The 21,979-nt window shown below is 45.2% G+C and overlaps 1 protein-coding gene across 2 annotated transcripts in view; it reads right to left on the reverse strand.

Moving 5' to 3' along the window:
- Positions 1-16,338: 16,338 nt before the first annotated feature.
- The window catches only part of NFKB1 (nuclear factor kappa B subunit 1), a 183,740-nt gene continuing 178,099 nt past the window's right edge, over positions 16,339-21,979 (reverse strand). For both annotated transcript variants that reach the window (XM_075336817.1, XM_075336807.1), the window contains exons 23-24: positions 18,961-19,105; positions 16,339-16,929 (exon numbers count right to left, since the gene is read on the reverse strand). In XM_075336817.1, the coding sequence (XP_075192932.1) occupies positions 16,751-16,929; positions 18,961-19,105 (324 nt within the window). In that variant the 3' untranslated portion in view covers positions 16,339-16,750. The remainder of the gene's footprint in view (positions 16,930-18,960; positions 19,106-21,979) is intronic.

The following is a 21,979-nucleotide window of genomic DNA, read 5'->3' on the forward strand; positions in this document are numbered from 1 at the left end:
TCCCTGCTCAATTTTTGGCGTGACTTTTTTTCCGTATCCCCGATGCTTTTTGTCACGCCAAAAATTGAGCAGGGATGCCGATCCGTTATGTGCATCCCTGATCAGCGCTCGGCGGGACGCACGGACTGATGCGATACAAAAAGCGTCGGGGATACAGGAAAAAAAAAGTCCCGCCGAGAACTGACCACGGATGCAGAGGTGTAAAAATGGACAAGGGATAGAGGAAAACAAAAAAAAAAAAAAGTTATACTCACAGTACCCCAGAGGATTAGCAGGAGGAACAGCTTTACAGGAGCAGCAGGCAGGAAGTTGGACAGCTCAGCAGAAGACCCAGGAAGAAGGACCCAGCGATGGAGGCAGATGTGATCGGGCCAGTGAAGACCTCGGAGGACCCTTGAAGACAGGTAAGAGGACGTCGGGGGGACAGCAGAGGGGGAGGGGAAGAGCAGAGGAGGAGGGAGATACCGGAGGAGCTGCAGAATAGAGATCACGGGGGAGGCCGGCAGATCGGGATGTCGGGGGGGCAGATCGGGATGTCGGGGGGGGTAGATCGGGATGTCGGGGGGCAGATCGGGATGTCGGGGGGCAGATCGCAGGGGGGCACGGGCAGGGGCCATTACGGGAGCGCGCAGGAGCTGCAAGGTGAGCACAATACTCACCGCTCCTGCTCCACGTGACAGCAGCGGCAGCAGCAGCGGTGGCGTGGTACCACTAGTACCAGCCAGTGCTGCACGCTGCAGACATGTTGGGGGATGGTCCCCAGACCAGCACAGGCCTGGGGAGGGCAGCCACCAGCAAATGAAACCGCCCCACTGCACACTGATTGGAGCGATTGCGCGTCATAGCACGATCGCTCCAATCAGTGCTGCAGGGGCTGGGGGCGGCATGTTTGAGGTCCACCTATGATATGCTGCAGCTGCTACAGCATTTCATAGCCGGATCTCACAGTATCGCACTATTTCCGGCATTATTTTTACCGAAATCAGTGCGAAAGATGTGGTTGGCGGTTCAGATTTGAACAGCCAATCACATCGATCGTCGATGGGGGGTGGCGATGCCACCCCCCCTGGGGTGAAGCAAAGGTCCCCTGCTGTAAGAAACAGCAGGGGATATCATTTGAAAGCCGTTGCTATGGCCACGGCAATAAAATGAACTTTAGGCAGTAAAATTACGTCCCTGGTCGTTAAGTCACGTTAAAATAGGACGTAATTTTACTGCCCGCGGTCGTGAAGGGGTTAATATCGCTGCTGCCTCAGATACGATGTTGTTCGCCGTTCCTGCAGCATCACACATTGCTATGTGTGACACCGCAGGAACGAGGAACATCTCCTTACCTGCGTCCACCGGCAATGCGGAAAGAAGGAGGTGGGATGTTACGTCCCGCTCATCTCCGCCCCTCCGCTTCTATTGGCCGGCCACTTAGTGAAGCTGCAGTGACGTCGCTATGACGCTGAACGCACTTCCCCCTTGAGGGAGGGATTGTTCAGCGGTCACAGCGACGTCGCTGACAAGGTATGTTCGTGTGACGCTGCCGTAGCGATAATGTTCGCTACGGCAGCGAGCACCAAATGTCGCATGAACGACTGTGGCGGGTGCTATCGCGCGATTGCTAGCGATGTCGCAGTGTGTAAAACACCCTATGAAGTTAACTGGAAGAATACTAAAACATTAAGCAAGTGTGTGACAACTACTTATCAGTGCTAAAGGCACCACAAAAGAAAACAGCATGGTAAAACTCTTGGTTTTGACCAGTGACAACATACATGACAAAAATGCATTGTAAACAAATGTACTTTTTAGCTCCAATATCATTTGGATAACATTAAATGTTGTTAAGACGTCTGTATGTGTTTTACAGTTCTGGAGGCAGATTATTCTGATCGAGTAGAATGCTGATGGCATCCTTCCTGATCGCTGAAAGACCTATTCTCTTTCTTCCTGCCCCACACTGATCTGTCTGATCAGTGTGGTTGGTGTAGGAGAAAAAGATACTAGGACCTGCATGGATGCTGCACATCCTCTGTAGCTGTAGGAACTTTCAGCTCATGTGAACAGTCACATTCTTGGAAAGAATTTTAAGCTGTGTATGTAGCAAAACAGTGTGTGTATGTAGCAGATTTGTGAGTGTGTGCAAAAGCTGTTTGTGTATTTAGGAGAGCTGTGTTTACATCAGTAGGAGCGCAGTATATGTATGTATGGCATGAAGGGTACGTCAATGACAGTTCTCTCCGTCGCGGTCCCAGTCTGCAACTAGGTGAGTCAGTTCAATTCTGAAAAGAAGACTGGCTGCAAGGTTGTCTTGTGGTAGCAGTCACCGGAGTGAGACCAGGGATTGGAGAATGGTCCGTCCCTAGGGCCTTGACACCACCAAGCCCGGAGACTCATGTGAGGAGTGTCGACAGGGAGACTGCCTCCAGTCCCCATGGTTTCCTGGAGGAGTTGAGGATCTCAGGACTGTCTTAGATAGCAGCCAATCTGGACTTCCGATATTTGTGTGCTATGTCCCCACTGGAGTCCGCTCCAGCGACTTCTGCTTCGATCACCAGGCGACGCCGTGTTCCTGCCATGGATAGTGCTGGTGATTGGCGAGGAGTCGATGCCAGCGCGCTGGTGGACGCAGGCTCTGCTAATCCACTAGGCTGGGTTTCCCTGGGATCTGCAGTACCACTGGCTGACTGTAGGTGGCATGTGTCTTCCAGCTGAAGTTACCATCATTCAGCTACAACCAATGGCAAGACATCACACCCTTCTTATTCCCCCTCCTGTCTGCTGACCACTGCCAGAGATAGTTCTGTTTGTATAGTGATTCCTGTGCGCTGACCTCTGCTTGTTTTCTGACTACCCTGCTGCCTGCCGTTTTGTACCTTGCTGCCAGTCCCGGATTTGACCTCTGCTTTGTTTCCTTATTACACCATTGCCTTTCAATTCTGTTCCTGTATTGCATTTCCTGGTTTTTGATCCTGCCTGACTACCACGGACTACAGCCTACCACAGGTGGTGTTCTCTGGGGCTCTGTCTAATTCCAAATTCCAGTATAAGGGTTAAAGGGTTGCAGAGTTCTCAGGGTCCTGCTTTGTGAGCGGCTTTCCTCTAGCCACCCTTTACAGCCAGTCTGAGTCTGTGGCTCCAGGCAGACATTGCATTGTGGCACATGGAGCTCAATTGGCCGTGTATATGCCGATGATGGAAGCAAGGAATACCTGGGTCTGAATACAGCTGGTCGACAACCCGTTACAGATAGAGAAGTGGAGTGGGATAGTGAGGAGGCAGAGTGGTGCCTGTTGCACCAGCTGAGCAGTTTTGAAGATTGTGGAAGGCCACAACTCAGCAAGTCTAAGACCCGCATATCCAGAACTCCTGCCTTTTGTAGCGATGGATGCCTGAAAGGAGTTGTTTTATCCCCTGTCCTCGTTTATTTGTGCACCCCTTGCTGGATTGATGAACTTTGAAGATGTGTGAGACCTGCATGCCCTTCGCTAAGGACTTTGCTCAATCCAGGATGAACTCTGCCAACTAAGAATCTGTGTGTTTTTCTAATGGACTGGACTGTAGCTAAAAGGATGGTATCCCCACTCTATGGGAGAACTAAGGACTATGCCCTTGATGCAAAGGGCTACGCTTAAATGAATGGACTGTATTTTTTTGAACCTCAGGATCTTGGTCGAATGGTTCAAGCCTACTAGATGAACTGGTTCTGGGTTAAGCAAAAGAGACTCATCTGTTCATCTTGAATATGGGGTCATAGCTAAGCAGGACCAGGTCTGTTTCTCTATGAAAGACGACTTCATCTACATTCTGGAGAACGAAATACGACGTATTGATTAAATTTAATGTGTTGTGTGAGGTGCATTGGTGCCTTTCAAGTTTTACGGACTATCGGAGATGAACATAATAACATGATCTTTGCCTAGCTCTTGGACTAGATGTCATTAACGGTACATATTTGGCCTCAGGTACCTAATCATGATTCAATATTACTGCTAAAAAGATAAGTCTGGCATATTAAGTTTACTGAGAAACTTAACTTCCATCAAAGAATACTAACATAAACCAAAGTGGGAGGAGCCCACATTTGGTTAGCAGCAGCTCATATTAGACATGAAAAGCAAAGAGAACACATGAGCAAAAATTGCTGATATATGAAAATATTTATTATAAAATTCAAGGTGCACAGTGCAAATGAAAGATAAACACATGAAATAATGACACAAAAAGGGGGGGAATGGGGATGGTAAAAATCATGTGGTGCAGACCCCGTTAAGATAGATATAATTGTAAAGCCTTTTTGGAGGAAAGTTTTTGCTAATTTACGGTTTTATTATTGGAAGGACGGTCGAGAGAGAGCCTAAAATCGCTCTCCTCTCGATTTTACCATACTCCATAGCTTTCCACAAAAGGGATATTCTTCAGTATTGCCTAACTGTGGCACACTCTGTAATCCCTAGATTTTGGAAGTACAATACGCCCTCCTCTATAGCGGAGTGGTATTCGGAAATGGCAGACATTTGCAAGATGGAGGAGCTTTCTGCTGATGTGTATGGCTCTAATGATAAATTTTGCAAGACATGGAGTGAATGTTTCGGAATTCTCTGGACTTCCACAAACTTTTTTCATTAGGGCCCAGGGATGGCTGACTGGGACACGGGTTGGTGTGGGGTGATGGATGCAGGGTGTTCCATGATGATATACGGTCTGTCCTAGCATTGAACTCTGAGAGGACCCGTCTGATGCCTCCCTCTTTCCTGCTCCTCTTTTTCCTGTTTTGTTTGTTTTTTTCCCCTGACTGCTCTTCTCCCATCTGCTAATATTTTTCCGTTTTCCTTTTTCCTATCTACCTCTGGGACTCTTTGGATTCTCTTCCACCAGGGGTTTTCTATACCCCTTTTGTCTGAATACAGTTGTTTTATTATAATAGTCTGAATAGTTAGTTTTAGGAATCATATTTTCTCACTTCCTAAATAGTTCTCCTGCGGTTACCTTTTGGTGAAGGCTTAGCAGACTCCTACACGTTTATTGCTAGATAATGATTGCTAATACTTGAACGTGTGTTTATACCTGTCAGTGACCGCTCTCTGTTATAGGTTGGTTAGACCTTGTTTTTTTTACACGATTTTGCCAAAATGCATTCTATGTTGATTATTGTTTCTACAATCTTAATAAAAAATAGATTGAAAAAATAAATAAAATGCAACATTATAATAACAATAAGAGTTTGTTTACAGAAATAACAATCATATAAAAAATTATTAAATATAAGGCAGATCGGTAGGAATGTCTGGAATTCACATTTTGCCAATTATAAGGCTCCAAAATTAATCCAGGTCAGATAGGATTCCATGTGCAGAAATAGAGTTAAAAACTAGGAAAAATAAAAATTCAAAAAAATATAAATTAATGAAAACTGAACACCCCTAAAGAAACCAGATAAAAAATGCAAGGGCAAAAAATGTGCGTTCGAGCCTGTAAAATCATCCGTGCATACATATGCCAGAGATACAATAATCAATTATGATTAGCAGGGATGGAGAGACAATACCTATAAAAAATGAGGCAAAACTTAATGCCTCATTGAGACCTCGCGGAGTGACAGTGTCAAGAGCCACAATCCATTTCGTCTCTCTCTGGGCTAACTTTTTTTTAATGTTGCCTCCCCTTATTCCACAATGGACAACGTCAATCCCTCGTATTGTGAGGAATTTGGGTCATATCCATGGTGTTTTCTGAAGTGACAGGGTATAGTTTTTAAAAGAGAGACATCCTCCACTGTCTTGGCCATACCAATGTCCCTCACTCGTATCCGCAGCTCCCTAGATGTTAGTCCACTATAGATATATGGACAGCTACAGGTAGCATAATAATGACTTTTTCTATACCACAAGAAATCTGACATTTAATGGAAAAAATTGTCAGGATTTGTAACTCGTGGAGGACATTGGCGCAGGCAAGAGAGTGCCCACACGGGAAGCAGCCCAAAACAGGGCCGCTTTAGTTCATTGGATTGGGCTGTATTGCGATGTAATGGCTCTAAACAAGGAGATCTTGTAAATTTAAAAGCTGAGCAGTTTTTAAGATTATAGAAGGCCACAAGTCAACAAGTCTAAAGACCCGCAAATCCGGGACTCTTAACTCTTATAGCCATGGTTGGCTGAAGGAAGTTGTTATATCCCTTGTGCTTATTTATTTGAGCAACCTTGCTGGATTGAGGGGCTTTGAAGCTGTAAGAGGGATGCATGCTCTTCGCTAAGGATTCTGCCCAATCCAGGATGACTTTGCTAAGAATCTGTGTGCTTTTCTAATGGACTAGACTGTAGCTAAAAGGATGATACCCCCAATCTAATGGAGAACTAAGGACTATGCCCTCAATGTGAAGGCCTATGCTTAAAAGAATACATTGTAAGCAGAATTATTAGGCAAATGAGTATTTTAATCACATGACACTTTTTATACATGTTGTCCTACTAAAAGCTGTATAGGCTTGAGAGCCAACTACCAATTAAGTAAATCAGGTGATTTGCATTTCTGTAATGAGGAGGGATGTGGTGTAATGACATAAAGACCCTATATAAGGTGTGCTTAATCATTAGGCAACTTCCTTTCCTTTGGCAAAATGAGTCAGAAGAGAGATTTGACGGGCTCCGAAAAGTCCAAAATTGTGAGAGGTCTTGCACAGTGATGCAGCAGTCTTGAAATTGCCAAACTTTTGAAGCGTGATCACCAAACAATTAAGCGTTTCATGGCAAATAGCCAACAGGGTCCGAAGAAGCTTGTTGAGCAAAAAAGGCGCAAAATAACTGTCCATGAATTGAGGAAAATCAAGCATGAAGCTGCCAAGATGCCATTTGCCACCAGTTTGGCCATATTTCAGAGCTGCAACGTTACTGAAGTATCAAAAAGCACAAGGTGTGCCATACTCAGGGACATTGCCTAGGTAAGAAAGGCTGAAAAATGACCACCTTTGAACAAGAAACATAAGATCAAACATCAAGACTAGGGCAAGAAATATCGTAAGACTGATTTTTCAAAGGTTATATGGACTGATGAAATGAAAGTGACTCTTGATGGGCCAGATGGATGGGCCAGAGGCTGGATCAGTAAAGGGCAGAGAGCTCCACTCCGACTCAGACACCAGCAAGGTGGAGGTGGGGTACTGGTATGGGCTGGTATCATCAAAGAACCCTTTTCGGGTTGAGGATGGAGTGAATCTCAACTCCCAGACCTACTGCCAGTTTCTGGAAGACAACTTCTTCAAGCAGTGGTACAAGAAGAAGTCGGTATCGTTTAAGAAAAACATGATTTCCATGCAGGACAATGTTCCATCACATGCATCCAACTACTCCATAGAGTGGCTGGCCAGTAAAGGTCTAAAAGATGAAAATATAATAACATGGCCCCCTTGTTCACCTGATCTGAACCCCATAGAGAACCTGTGGTCCCTCATAAAATGTGAGATCTACAGGGAGGAAAAACAGTAAACCTCTCGGAACAGTGTCTGGGAGGCTGTGGTGGCTGCTGCACGCAATGTTGATCGTAAACAGATCAAGCGACTGACAGAATCTATGGATGGTAGGCCGTTGAGTGTCATCATAAAGAAAGGTGGCTATATTGGTCACTAATTTTTTGGGGTTTTGTTTTTGCATGTCAGAAATGTTTATTTCTAAATTTTGTGCAGTTATATTGGTATATCTGGTGAAAATAAATAAGTGAGATGGGAATATATTTAATTTTTAATAAGTTGCCTAATAATTCTGCACAGTAATAGTTACCTGCACAAACCGATATCCTCCTAAGATAGCCAAATCTAAAAAATAAACCACTCCAACTTCAAAAAATATTAAGCTTTGATATTTATGAGTCTTTTGGGTTGATTGAGAACATAGTTGTTGATCAATAATAAAAAAAAATCCTCTAAAATACAACTTGCCTAATAATTCTGCACGCGGTGTAGATTGTATTTTTGAACTTGAGAATCTTGGCCGAATGGTTCAAGCCTACTAGATGGACTGGTTCCGGGTTCAACAAAAGAGACTCATCTGTTCTTCTTGATTCTGGGGTCATATTTGCTGATAATGTGATGAATTCATCTTTCCTTCAACTTTGACCAAGTTTCCTGTGCCTTTTGTAGCTCACACATCCCCACATCATCAGCAATCCACCTCCGTGCTTTACAGTAGGAATGGTGTTCCTTTCATCATAGGCCTTGTTGACACCTCTCCTCCAAATATAACATTTATGGTTGTGGCGAAAAAGTTTGATTTTGGTCTCATCACTCCAAATTACCTTGTTCCAGAAGTTTGGAGGCTTGTTTCTGTGCTGTTTGGTGTATTGTAGGTGAGATACTTTGTGGCACTGTCTTTCTTCTGGCGACTAGACTATGCAGCCCCAGTGCCTCCTTATTGTGCATCTTGAAATGGCCACACCGCTAGTTTTCAGTGAGTCCTGTATTTCAGCTGATGTTGTGGGTTTTTCTTTGCATTGCTAACAATTATCCTGGCAGTTGTTGCCGAAATTTATGTTGGTCTACCTGATCATGGAAAGGAAAAACTTCAAAAAATAAATCAATGTTTTGCCGATACAGTAAACATGGTAACAAAAATGCCAGAATTGTTGTTTTTGTTTATCTGCCTTCCAAATTAACAAAAGTGATCAAAAAATCATATGTATCCTAAGATTGTACTAATGAAAATGTCACCTCTTCCAAAGAATAAGCAAGCCCTGATATCGCACTGTTGATTGAATAATATGTTTTCTCATAATATGGTGACAAAAAAGAAAATATTTTAAGTCCTTCATTATGCAAAAGTTACAAAAAAAAAATTAAAAAATAAAAATTTGGCATTGACATACTTGTACTGTCCCTTAAAATAGTTAATATCACTTACACTACATTATTTAATACATGATTAAATTGCACACAAATGTAGGAATTTTTTTCCCCATTCAGCCCCCAACCCCTAAGATATTCCTTTGTATTCCAAAATGGTGCAATTAAAAAAGTGTAGTAATTCTCCTGCAAAAGAAAAAACCTTATATGGCTACCTTGACTGAGAAAGTAAATCGGGTTCTCAAGAAAACTAGTAACATGCTAAAAAAAAATTAAAAAAAAGTGCTGTTCCCTAAAAAATAACAAACTGACTCTTAAAGGGATGAGAAAAAAATCCTAGAACCAGGAAGTTTTCACTCTTGCCAACAAAGTTTAATATTGAAACAAAGCTATAGGAAACAATAAGTGCAATGGCTTTTATCCAAATAACTGCGATGACATGCAAAGATATCTTGCTCACCATGCTTGGTTGTGGAGACCACAAGACAAACAGCGTATTGTATGTGACAGCTGCTGCAGAATCCACTGACTGAAAAGCCAATAATGACAAGTAGAAGGAAAGAAAACGTGGTCTCTCTGCGCCGCTGTGAACGTCAAAAGAAGAGGATAGAATACCTGGGCAGGAACTATAGTGGTTTATTGTGGACGCAATTCCAAGTTTTCCAAACCGGCTTATAAAGACACTGCACACTCAAGATAGATTTGAATGAGACGCCAAAAACACCATCTTTGAAAGCAGTGTCTTTTGTCATGATGTATTTTACCTTCTCACTGTATTTGCTGTAATACTATGTCAGGATGTGATGTCACTTTCCTTTGGTTGTACTTACTGAACACTTTGAAATGTCTTGGGATGTAAGTAACCATACCTTCCCCCCATCTCCTGTGTCTCTGGGCCCATAATGCAATTATCTCCTGTCCACACAGCCAGGGGAACTTCTCATTGTTTCGTAAGCAGTGGATAACGCCAACTACACAAACCTGTAGACATCTCGGAGCCAACCTTCTAGAATCTTCTAGTGGGCCCAACCATTGCATAGACCCCTACCCTTGAGGGGCGGGCCCACGAGCTCAAACAATTCACTCCTGTTTCTAAATGCAGTTGGGAGTTGAGTTTTTGAAGAGGAAGGGAGCGAGATCTGAATCTGCGGACAGACCTCGCCGTCCAGTGGATTGTGTGGGATTTCTGGGACTCTGAAAAGGACTATTACGTTGTGATCTGGCACTTTGGATTATCGGGAGGTGCCCCCGAATCTGTTTTATTTGGACTTGTCGTGTGCTGTTCCTGTATTCCTGTTAGTAAACCTGTTGGATCATCCTCGGCCTGTTGTCTCTCTTTGCTCTGATGTACACCCCGTCACAAACTGGTGGCAGCGGCGGGATCAGAGCAGAAGAAATGGAGGACAACAGCCAATCGACGTCTGAAACCAGAACCTCAGGATACAGGAACTGGACTGTGGCGAGTCTACAAACAAAGGCCCGTGAATTAGGTGTCGGCTACAAAGGACTCTCTAAGGAGCAACTAATTGAGGCATTGGAACACGCTTGCCTGCAAGATGGCACCGAGGAACAATTTCCACAGCAAGGGGAGCAAAGACGGGAGCCGGAGGTGAATACCCAAAAAAGTCAATGGGTTGTGTGGTACAAGGAAAAGATGGCACTGCTTGGAGATGAGGCCACCATAGAAGATAAGAGGGAGGCCATGCGTGGAGCTGAAGAGAAGGAGCGCAGGATGGAGGAGATGGCATTGCTGGATAAGCAGCTCGCTGTGGAAGCCGCGAGAGGTTCCAGACAGACTGTAACCCCAGCACCCATCATGAGGGAACTTCCCAGAGTGTCCCGCAAAGACTTCAAGCAGTTTAATGAGGCTGCTGGTGACATTGAGGGCTTCTTCCAGGACTTTGAGCATCAGTGTCGATTAATGGAAGTCCCAGAAAGGGAGCGCGTCCGGCATCTGGTTGGGCTCTTAGAGGGTGGAGCTGCTGCAGCCTATAGAGCTATGGACCCTCGGTGGAACTGTGAGTATGCGGATATTAAACAGACTATTCTAGAACATTATGCTGTAACGCCAGACACTTACAGGACTCAGTTCCGTACTCTAGCATGTGATGAGGAAGTGTCCTTCAAGATGTATGCCCACAAACTCAAACATCTGTGGCATCGTTGGTTGGAGGCAGAGGAGGCCTTAACCTTGGAGACCGTCCTTCAGGTCCTCCTAAAAGAGCAGTTTTATTTCAAGTGCCCCGCTGAGATCCGGGAATGGGTGCGTGAAAGGAGACCAGCCACTGTGGAGGAAGCTGCAGCTCTAGCTGATGAGGCTCTCACCATCAAGCCTCAGTGGAAAAAACTACTACCCAGTGAGAAAAAAAACACCAACCCCCCAACGCTGGTGGCCCCTGGTCCTTCTGGCCCCAATGTTCACCATCACCCTAGACCGTCAACTCATGGGGACCTTCGTGTGACTGTGCCTCGCATTACTCATGCTCCACCTTTGGGAATACGACGCGGAGGAAGAATCCCAGAGCGCAGATGTTATGGATGTGGGCAGCCTGGGCACATGCAATTCCAATGTCCAGGTGTTCGTAGACAGAACAGCTACAGACCGCCTTTGCCTGTTCATTACCTACAGACACCTTCACCAGGAGAAGAGCTGGATTCTGTGCCTGATGACTTGCCAAGTGACTCAGATATCCTGGCTCCCCTACCCGGAGTCTATGGGGTGCGAGCTCCAGCCACCTGTTCTTCTGATCTTCAGGACAAACATCTACAGGAGGTCGTGCTGGATGGCCAAAAAGTTGTTGGCTTCCGTGACACTGGGGCTTTCCTCACCATAGCCGATCCCCGAGTAATTCAACCACAAGCAATTCAAAAGGGACCAGGAATTGCCATTGAACTGGCAGGAGGTACCCAGAGATATATTCCAAGAGCGAGTGTGACCCTGGATTATGGCTTTGGGGCAAAACAATGTGTGGTCGGTGTGATGAGCGGCCTCCCTGCAGACGTTCTTCTAGGAAATGATGTGGGGAATCTTCATTGCCACTTTGTCGGTGCGGTAACCAGAAGTCAAGCCAAGAGAGCAGCCCATGTGGACGTGTACAACCCATCCATGGAACTGAGGCCACCAGAACTGCCATTACAGCCGGTGAGTGATTCTTCTTGTGGGGATAATATGAATGTTACTTGGGATAAAGTTCAGTTTAGACAAGAAGTAGAGACTGACCCCACCCTTGCTAGTTTTAGAACTCGGGCTGAAATAGGGCAGCTAGGGGAAAACGGAGAAAGAATTATCAGAGAAAATGGACTTCTGTATCGGGTTGCCAATGCCGACTCCCTAGATAAGCCCTGGACTTATAGCAAACAGCTGATTGTTCCTCAGAAGTACAGAATTCCCCTATTACACCTGGCTCATGACATTCCTACGGCTGGCCATCAAGGCAAAACCCGCACCGAGAGACGATTGACTCAAACTTTTTATTGGCCGGGGATTTCCCAAGCAGTGGCGCATTTCTGCCGAACTTGTGACATATGTCAGCGTAGAGGGCGACCCGGAGATCACCCAAAGGCACCCCTGCAACCGCTCCCTATAATAGAAGAACCCTTTCAAAGAGTAGCTGTTGATATCATTGGACCTCTGGCTAAACCAAGTAAATCTGGAAAGCAGTACATTCTCACTGTTGTGGACTACGCCACCCGATATCCAGAAGCCGTGGCCTTGTCAAGTATCTCTGCAGCCAAGGTGGCCGAGGCCTTGGTTATTATTTTTACCAGAGTAGGATTCCCCAGTGAGATCTTGTCGGACCAAGGCTCCCAGTTTATGTCAGAGTTGGTCCAGTGTCTGTGGCGCACCTGTGGAGTACGAGCGATCCGAACGACCCCGTATCATCCCCAAACAAATGGACTTTGTGAACGATTCAACGGCACTCTGAAGAATATGCTGAGGGCCTTCACGGACCGAGATTCAGACTGGGAGAAGTACCTACCCCATCTCTTGTTTGCCTATCGGGAAGTTCCCCAGGAGTCCACTGGGTTCTCCCCCTTTGAACTACTCTATGGAAGAAAGGTCCGAGGACCCTTAACCCTGCTCAAGGAATACTGGGAGGGGCAAGTTGAAGATACAGGAACCCCTGTTGTCCCTTATGTCCTAAAGCTGCGAGAAACCTTGGCCCAACTTGCTAGTTTTGCACAGAGTCATTTGCGTATGGCTCAAACCAGACAGAAGACATGGTATGACCGTAACGCACGCTATCGGGAGTTTGTAGAAGGACAACAAGTCTTAATGATTGTTCCCCATCGGCAGAATAAACTGCAGACCACATGGGAGGGTCCCTTCCGGGTTCTCAGAAAACTGAATGATACCAATTACCTTCTTGCTTTAGATGATCAGGGGCTAAGGCAAAAGACTGTCCATGTGAATATGATTAAGGAGTACCATGACCGGAACATTCCAATGATAGCAAGCTGTCGGTTGGCTTCAGAAGATGGTCAAGAGGATGAGGACTCTCTACCTGATCTCGTGGAAGCAGCGAGAGCCCCATCCACTGTGGAACAGGTTCCCCTGGGAGATTACCTGGACTCCTTACAGAAAATCCAGATGCTGGAAGTGCTTCAACAGAGACGGGCTGCTTTCTCATCCCAACCAGGTCGAACCACCGTCACCCAACATCATGTGGACACTCAGGGCATCCGTCCCATACAACTGGCTCCTTACCGGGTACCTGAATCAGTTCGAAACACCATGCAGCACGAACTGGAGGAGATGTTACAGCTTGGGGTAATCCAGGCCTCCCATAGCCCTTGGGCCTCCCCTGTGGTGTTAGTACCCAAGAAGGATGGGAGTACTCGATTTTGTGTGGACTATCGGCGACTAAACGACCATACCGTCAGCGATCCTTACCCAATGCCTCGTATTGACGAACTTCTAGACCGACTGGCTGGGTCCCGATATGTCACTACCTTGGATCTCAGTAAGGGATACTGGCAGATCCCTCTAACGGATGAAGGGAGAGAACGGTCCGCTTTTATAACCCCCTTTGGTCTGTATGAATTTCTAAGCATGCCTTTTGGAATGAAAAATGCCCCGGCCACCTTCCAGAGAATGGTGGATCAGATCCTCCGGGGATGTGATGACTTTGCTTGTGCCTACTTGGATGATATCGCCGTCTTCAGCCACACATGGGAGGAACATCTGAATCAAGTAGCCATTATTTTGGACCTGATTCTTGCAGCCGGCCTAACGATTCGACCCGATAAATGCCAATTGGGGATGGGGGAAGTCCAGTACCTAGGACATAGAGTGGGAGGAGGGAAGCTCCGACCTGAGCCTGCCAAAATCCAGGCTATTAGAGACTGGCCTGTACCCCAAACTAAGAAACAAGTTATGTCTTTTCTGGGCACTGCCAGTTATTACCGAAAATTTGTTTCTCATTTCAGTACTGTGGCCAAGCCTCTTACCGACCTGACCAAGAAAACAATGCCCCGGCTGGTGATCTGGACTCCAGCCTGTGATGAGGCTTTTAACCGGCTGAAGGATGCTTTGATCTGCGATCCTGTCCTGGCTGCTCCAGACTACAAGAGGAGATTCATTGTGCAAACGGATGCCTCTGCTTATGGACTGGGAGCTGTCCTCAGCCAGGTGAATGCAGCTGGGGACGAGCACCCCATCGCCTATCTCAGCCGGAAACTGCTGGACCGAGAAGTGGCCTATGCAACTGTTGAGAAGGAATGTCTGGCTGTAGTGTGGGCCCTTAAGAAACTACGGCCGTATCTGTATGGACGGGAATTCACTGTGGTTACTGATCACAATCCCCTCACCTGGCTGAACAGAGTCTCTGGGGACAATGGACGCTTACTGCGATGGAGCCTGGCTCTGCAGCCCTATAACTTTACCATACAATATAGAAGGGGCAGCCAACACCAAAATGCAGATGGACTGTCCAGACAAGAGGAGCCTTGAGTCCTGTCAGCCATGCCTGCGTGTACTTAACCAGCGACCTGTAGAGGTCCCTAGTACGTACACAAGTTGGGAGGGGAAGGAATTGTCATGATGTATTTTACCTTCTCACTGTATTTGCTGTAATACTATGTCAGGATGTGATGTCACTTTCCTTTGGTTGTACTTACTGAACACTTTGAAATGTCTTGGGATGTAAGTAACCATACCTTCCCCCCATCTCCTGTGTCTCTGGGCCCATAATGCAATTATCTCCTGTCCACACAGCCAGGGGAACTTCTCATTGTTTCGTAAGCAGTGGATAACGCCAACTACACAAACCTGTAGACATCTCGGAGCCAACCTTCTAGAATCTTCTAGTGGGCCCAACCATTGCATAGACCCCTACCCTTGAGGGGCGGGCCCACGAGCTCAAACAATTCACTCCTGTTTCTAAATGCAGTTGGGAGTTGAGTTTTTGAAGAGGAAGGGAGCGAGATCTGAATCTGCGGACAGACCTCGCCGTCCAGTGGATTGTGTGGGATTTCTGGGACTCTGAAAAGGACTATTACGTTGTGATCTGGCACTTTGGATTATCGGGAGGTGCCCCCGAATCTGTTTTATTTGGACTTGTCGTGTGCTGTTCCTGTAGTCCTGTTAGTAAACCTGTTGGATCATCCTCGGCCTGTTGTCTCTCTTTGCTCTGATGTACACCCCGTCACATCTTTATGTGCCAGTCCTCCGCCATCATGTTGTAATTCGGTTTGTGCTGAAGAAGTTTGAAAAAAGTTGAATCGCGTCTACAATAAACCGCAATAGTTCCTGCCCAGGTATCCTGTCCTCTTCTTATGACCTTCACAGCAGCGCAGAGACCACATTTTTCTCCCCTTCTAAAGTTTAATATTGTGTTAAGTCGGGGTCACATGAGTGTACAAATCAGACAGGTGCAATACGAGAAAATCTCACATTGCACTCGGACCAATAATAGTCGATCAGGCAGAGCAGATTTGAGAGTTTCTCAGCTCTAATCGGACTAAGGAAAAAAAATCGCTGAGATTGGTAGCGTCTTGGCTCACGAGTGCTATACAACTCTATGGGTGCACGTGAAACATCGGACTGCACTCGGATGACGATATAAGCAAAGACAGGTAATGGAGAAAGAGAGATTAATATCTTCTTATCCACTCCTGTGATCCTATTCTCACATGTAAGAAAATAGGAGCACAGAAGAATGCAATTCAGCTCACGTTCGCAGTAGAGTTTGAGCCGAGTGGCATATTTCATCGGATGCTATACGCTAATGTGAGCTCACCCTAAGGTGGATATTTTCTCTGTTTAGCTTGCTTTTCAGTAGTCATCTAAATCATAATAATATTACATACACAATTTAATTGAAGAGTAACATTTTACTTCTAATGGCCAGCCAAATCCAATAATAAAAGGGTCTTCTTTTAATCGCGCCTCTTTTTTCTTTAGCGCTAGAAAATTGTGCCATTCTACACTAAATATCACTGGAGTGTGATCATGTATATAATGTAAAAAATGGAGAATCAATTCTCACAATTACAACTCGAGACGACTCTGCAAGGATTTTTAATTTTTTTTATAAAATGCACAATATAAAACCTTTTCGAAAATAGATAATATTAGGTAATTAAAACAAGACATAAAAATGGTTACAAGGTGTCCTCCTTGATATGATTTCCACAGCAATACGTAAATAATTACGTTACAAACCGCTCTACTGACAACTGGAGAAAATGGCAGAGTATGCTCAATAATTATATTATGTGTAACAAACCTAAAAAAAAGTGCAAACCTCCAAGTCACTGCTCTATGACATAAGCGACCGACATTCATCTTTGGTTACACACTTCGAAGTGCTATAAGTAATAAGTCTACACTGGCTCCAAGGCGTGCAAGCGTTATCAGTGGCTCTAGTCCTTCCAGTGTAAAACAGTCATGCTCTGAAAGCACAGTCCTTTCTAATTGAGCACAATTTAATTGTTGCAGATGAGAGGAGCGTCCCGCTCACAATGGAGATCAGAGAGTCCAGACCCTACTTTCTCAAATTCACAGTGTGAAATGTTCAACTTTCTAAAGGACGTTTCCACCCCGCTGTCACACATACTCTCTTGGTATTGCCGTTTGTATTCATCTGATACTGCACTCTCAGGATCTACGGAATAGAGAATTAAAAAGAAATTCAATGTTTGAAAAAAAAGAAAAACAAACATATAAAGCTGCTATTAAAACTGATGTATGTTAAATCACAACTAATAATTTTGAATTGTATCTCCTCCATAATCACAAATATCCTCTACATGGCATAGCATAAGGTATGACCTCATTATAATTATACATTTATAAAGGCATGATTTGAAAACCAGTGGTAAAACCTGCATGTTTCTTAATGGGGTTCTCTTAATAAAATAAATACATAAAATACACAGTTTTCTAAATACCTTTATTTGGCAAAAAAGATGTGCACTAGATAAAGCATTCTGATTTTAAAGATGACAACTGCCATCTATTATGGTGAAGCCAGTCATACACTTCAGAGGATGCACACCATAGAATGGGCTGTGTGAAGAGCATCAAGATAGGCGCCTCCCCTGCACTGCACTAAAACTGTCAGGCTGACTGAGATGGATGTTCTTGCTCAGTCAGCTAAAGAAAGGTGTTTAACTTCTCCTTTAGTCCTCTCTGCTCAGTGCCCTGTCAGGTTGACTTAACAGAGGAATGTGAGTTCATGAAGCTTCACTGGACGCTGCTTTGACTTGATGTCTGTCTTTACCATATGTCTTCACGCAGCCTACCCTACTGGGATGCACACTGATAGATGGCAGATGCCATTTTTAAAATCCTGACAGAGAACACTAGATAAAGCAAAACTTATAGCTAAATAAAGGTATTTAGAAAAAAAAATATTGAAAAGTATTTTATTTATTCCATAACAATTCACAGAGAAGCCTTTAAAAAACTAAATTGGCGCTTCTGTTGATGACCACATAGTGGCACCTCATAGAAAAAAAATCATTATTTGCAGATTTCTTCATTGAAGTCAAAGCATCAACTGAAAAATGTATCCCAGTCGCTCTTTTGCACTAGGGTATTTATATGATCACTGGTGCCATCACATATTTGGGTACTTAATTTTAATGCATGTTAACTTTAGAACAGAGACTTTGTTGCTCCAGAATCAGAGTTGTAGCAAGCAGGCGGCATGGTGGCTGTCCCAGGCCCATTAATCAATTTGCTAGTCTCCAGGTGAGCTGCTTAATTCTCTGAGTTCCATGTCTTCCTTGGCGACCAAAGAAGTCCAGGCTCTATGTACAGCAGAACCATCTGAGATCGGGCCACACCTCCTCTATGTCACGGCTCAGGCAGCCTGTTAACTTTTTGTCTCCACACTTCTATGATGTTGTCATACTGCAGCAGTGCGGCTTTCATAGCATAGACACTAAGCTAGTAGCCCGAACCTATATCTACATTTTTCTGTTTATTAGCAGCTGTAGTTTTTTGTTTTTTAATTAGTAAACAAAATAAACTATATAAATGGGACAGCTCCGTAATCGTATTGACCCGCAGAATAAATTACTATAATTAGGATGTGTGTCTAAAGGGGCTTATCACACAAACAAAGCAGATTTTAAATAATAGATCTTAGAATAAAAATAGGTTCCACAATTGGATGTGTTAAAAATAAATGTTCCTGTGTGGAGATAATCTTATATATGTGTCCCTGTGTAATGGCCGTGTCTGACCGTGCAGAGCTGCTCCAGTTCATGGGTTGAACATACCACATCTCATGGCGAGGAGAGGAAACAAGAGCCTATACAGTCAGGACAGCAAGGGATCACTGCTGATTCATTCTGTGAGGTAAAATGTTTTTTTAAACAGGCAGGGAAATGTATTACCTCAGAAAACAAATCCTACTGTGATATATGTATACTCTTTTGCTACCTCCCCTGCCCCTGATATATGCAGAACCTGTCCGTGTACGGTCAGACACATCCATTACACAGTACAAGCAGGGAGACATATATAAGATTATCTCAGCATAGCAATTTTTTTTTAACACAATCAATGGTGAAATATCTTTCTATTCCAAAATCCATTGCATAAAGTCTATTTTGTTTGTGGGACAACCCCTTTAAGCTTTCTCAGAGGTATTTTGCCCCTTAGTGCTGGACCACTCCACACTCACCTTTTTCTGGTGTCTCAGAAAGTGAGCCAGAGCCTTGGGGTGTATGTTTAATGCTTGCCTGTGACTGCTCAATGATATCAATAGCTTCTGTGAATGACATTGTTTCAAAGGCAGTAAGAAGCTCTGCTACTGTTCCTCCAGAGACCTGTAGTGTGGTGGGAAAGATTAAGTTGGAAAATATAAAGCAGCTGCTGACACTTAACCCTTTCAAGTCACCCATTTGTAACTGGAGACTACATTATTCCTTTTCAGTTCTAAACTGACAGGTAGGCAGCTATACAGATGAGGCTCTCTTAGACTGTCGTTTAGTTGTAACCTCTGGCGCACTCCATAAAACACTGGAGTTGCCGGCAGGTCACAAGTCGCTGAAGATTAACCGTATTTTTCGTTTTATAAGACGCAATGGATTATAAGACTCACCCCAAATTTAGAGATAAAAAAGGTAAAAAAAATATGGGGTCCATTTTATTATCCAGTGGTGTCTTACCAGGAAAGTGGGGCAGCAGTGGTGGTGGAAGCCGGAGTCAGGGGCGGTGCTGGAGTATGGCGATGCTGCGGCGGTGCAGAGGGGGGCTCAGATGCTCACTGCAGAGCTGTGCTGGAGCAGCAGGCGCTGCTCTGTGGTGGGGCAGCAGGAGATGCTCTGTGCTGGTGCTCGCTGTGGGTGGGGAGGAACTGGCCATTCTGAAGATGTTGGTGGTGAGTGCTTCAAAGAAATTGCAGCCGGAGTCTGCATGTGCACAGATGAGAGCTTGAGCAGAGAGCTCTATCTGCACGCACCGAATCTGAGCACGATTATTTGAAACTCCCACCGGCGACATCTTCAAATGCCCCGTGCCTCGCTCCCCACCACACAGAGCCTCGCTGCCCACTGCACAGAGCCTTGCTGTCCGCTGCACAGAGCAGTGCCAGCCACCACACAAAGCAGTGCCGCACAGAGCAGCGCCACCTGCTGCACAGAACAGGGCTGCCCGCCGCACAGACCAGGGCCGCCCGCCGCACAGAGCCTGCACAAAGCAGGGCCGCCTGCCGCAAAGAGCAGGGCCGCACGCAGCAGCGCAGCAGCACTGGGCACTGCATTTCCCAGCCTCCTGTGACCCCTCTCCACCACCCCCCAGTAAGCTACATTCGAATTTTAAGACTCACCCCTCATTTTCCTCCCAAATTTTTATGAGGAAATGTGCGTCTTATAATCTGAAAAGTACAGTAGATAATGGCAGGTTGGAGGCTCTAGGGATTGATCTGCCCAAAATTGCTCTGTAAAGGGCATACATTTATGAAATAAAAGATTTCCAAAAAGTAGAATCTAAGATTGTAAAACAGGAAAAATATTCTTTATATATACAGTGCCAATTTATTCAACTGCACTTTAACAATTAGTGAAGTAAAAAACAAGTTAAAGGACAATAAAAAAAAATGTAAATCTAAAATCAATGTGATTGTAAAAATGCTACATCAATAAAGTTTATTAATATAATTTATATTTACTGACATAATAGTCCTGAGACCAGCCATTCCCAATATTATATTACAGTGACCATCCTGTTACTGGTCCTCTAAAGGACATAATCCTAGTGTCATGTTATCGGTCAACACTCATGTTATAAAAAAAGAGAATTTTGTTACTTACCGTAAATTCTTTTTCTTATAATTCCGTATTGGGAGACCCAGACCATGGGTGTTTAGCTTCTGCCTCCGGAGGACACACAAAGTACTACACTTAAAAAAGTGTAGCTCCTCCCTCTGAGCTTATACACCCCCTGGTAGCCAGTCCTAGCCAGTTTAGTGCAAAAGCTGAAGGAGAATAGCCACCCACAAGTAGAACCGAGTAAGAACCGGAATAACCGGAGACTCTTGTCCATGACAACAGCCGATGATAACACACGGAACAAGAAAATTGCCAACAGGCAACAGGGAGGGTGCTGGGTCTCCCAATACGGAACTATAAGAAAAAGAATTTACGGTAAGCAACAAAATTCTCTTTTTCTTTATCGTTCCTTTGGGAGACCCAGACCATGGGACGTTCCAAAGCTGTCCCTGGGTGGGAATAAACAGAAAAAACTAAGAAGTAGGCGGAGCCTAACTTCACAAGTGGGCGACAGCCGCCTGAAGGATGCGTCTGCCCAAGCTCGCATCTGCCGAAGCATGAGCATGCACTTGGTAGTGCTTCGAAAAGGTATGCAGGCTAGTCCAAGTGGCAGCCTGACAGACTTGTTGAGCCGTAGCCTGGTGCCTAAAAGCCCAAGAGGCAACGACAGCTCTGGTCGAGTGTGCTTTGATCCCCAGCGGGGGAAGCACCTGAGTACTCTGGTAGGCGTCCGAAATGGTCGATCTAATCCAACGGGCCAAGGTCGGCTTAAAAGCAGAGAGACCCTTGCGCCGCCCTGTGGTTAGCACAAAAAGAGAGGTGCACCGCCTAAGCGCAGCGGTGCGAGCCACATAAATCCGGAGAGCACGCACCAGATCTAGAGTATGCAGCGCTTTCTCAAAGCGATGAACAGGGGCCAGACAGAAGGAAGGCAAGGAAATATCCTGGTTAAGGTGGAAGGGAGAGACCACCTTAGGAAGAAAGTCCGGGGTCGGACGGAGAACTACCTTGTCTTGGTGAAAAACCAAAAAAGGGGACTCTGAGGAGAGCGCAGCCAAATCAGAGACTTTCCTGAGAGAAGTTATGGCAACTAGAAAGGCCACCTTTTGAGAAAGACGATACAAAGAAACCTCCCTAAGAGGCTCAAAGGGGGGTTTCTGCAATACCGTGAGGACCAAGTTAAGGTCCCAGGGATCCAAGGGCCGCCGATAAGGCGGAATGATGTGAGACGCACCTTGCATGAAGGTGCGGATTTGAGCCAGCCGGGCGATACGCCGCTGGAACAGCACTGATAGAGCTGAGACTTGTCCCTTGAGAGAGTGAAGGGACAGTCCTAGCTGCAGACCGGACTGTAAAAAAGACAGAAGGGTCAGCAACGAGAATGGCCAAGGAGAATGGCCGGAAGAGCGACACCAGGACAGGAAAATTTTC

This window comes from Anomaloglossus baeobatrachus, chromosome 1 (genome assembly GCF_048569485.1).
Source record: "Anomaloglossus baeobatrachus isolate aAnoBae1 chromosome 1, aAnoBae1.hap1, whole genome shotgun sequence".
Taxonomy (NCBI): Eukaryota; Metazoa; Chordata; class Amphibia; order Anura; family Aromobatidae; genus Anomaloglossus; species Anomaloglossus baeobatrachus.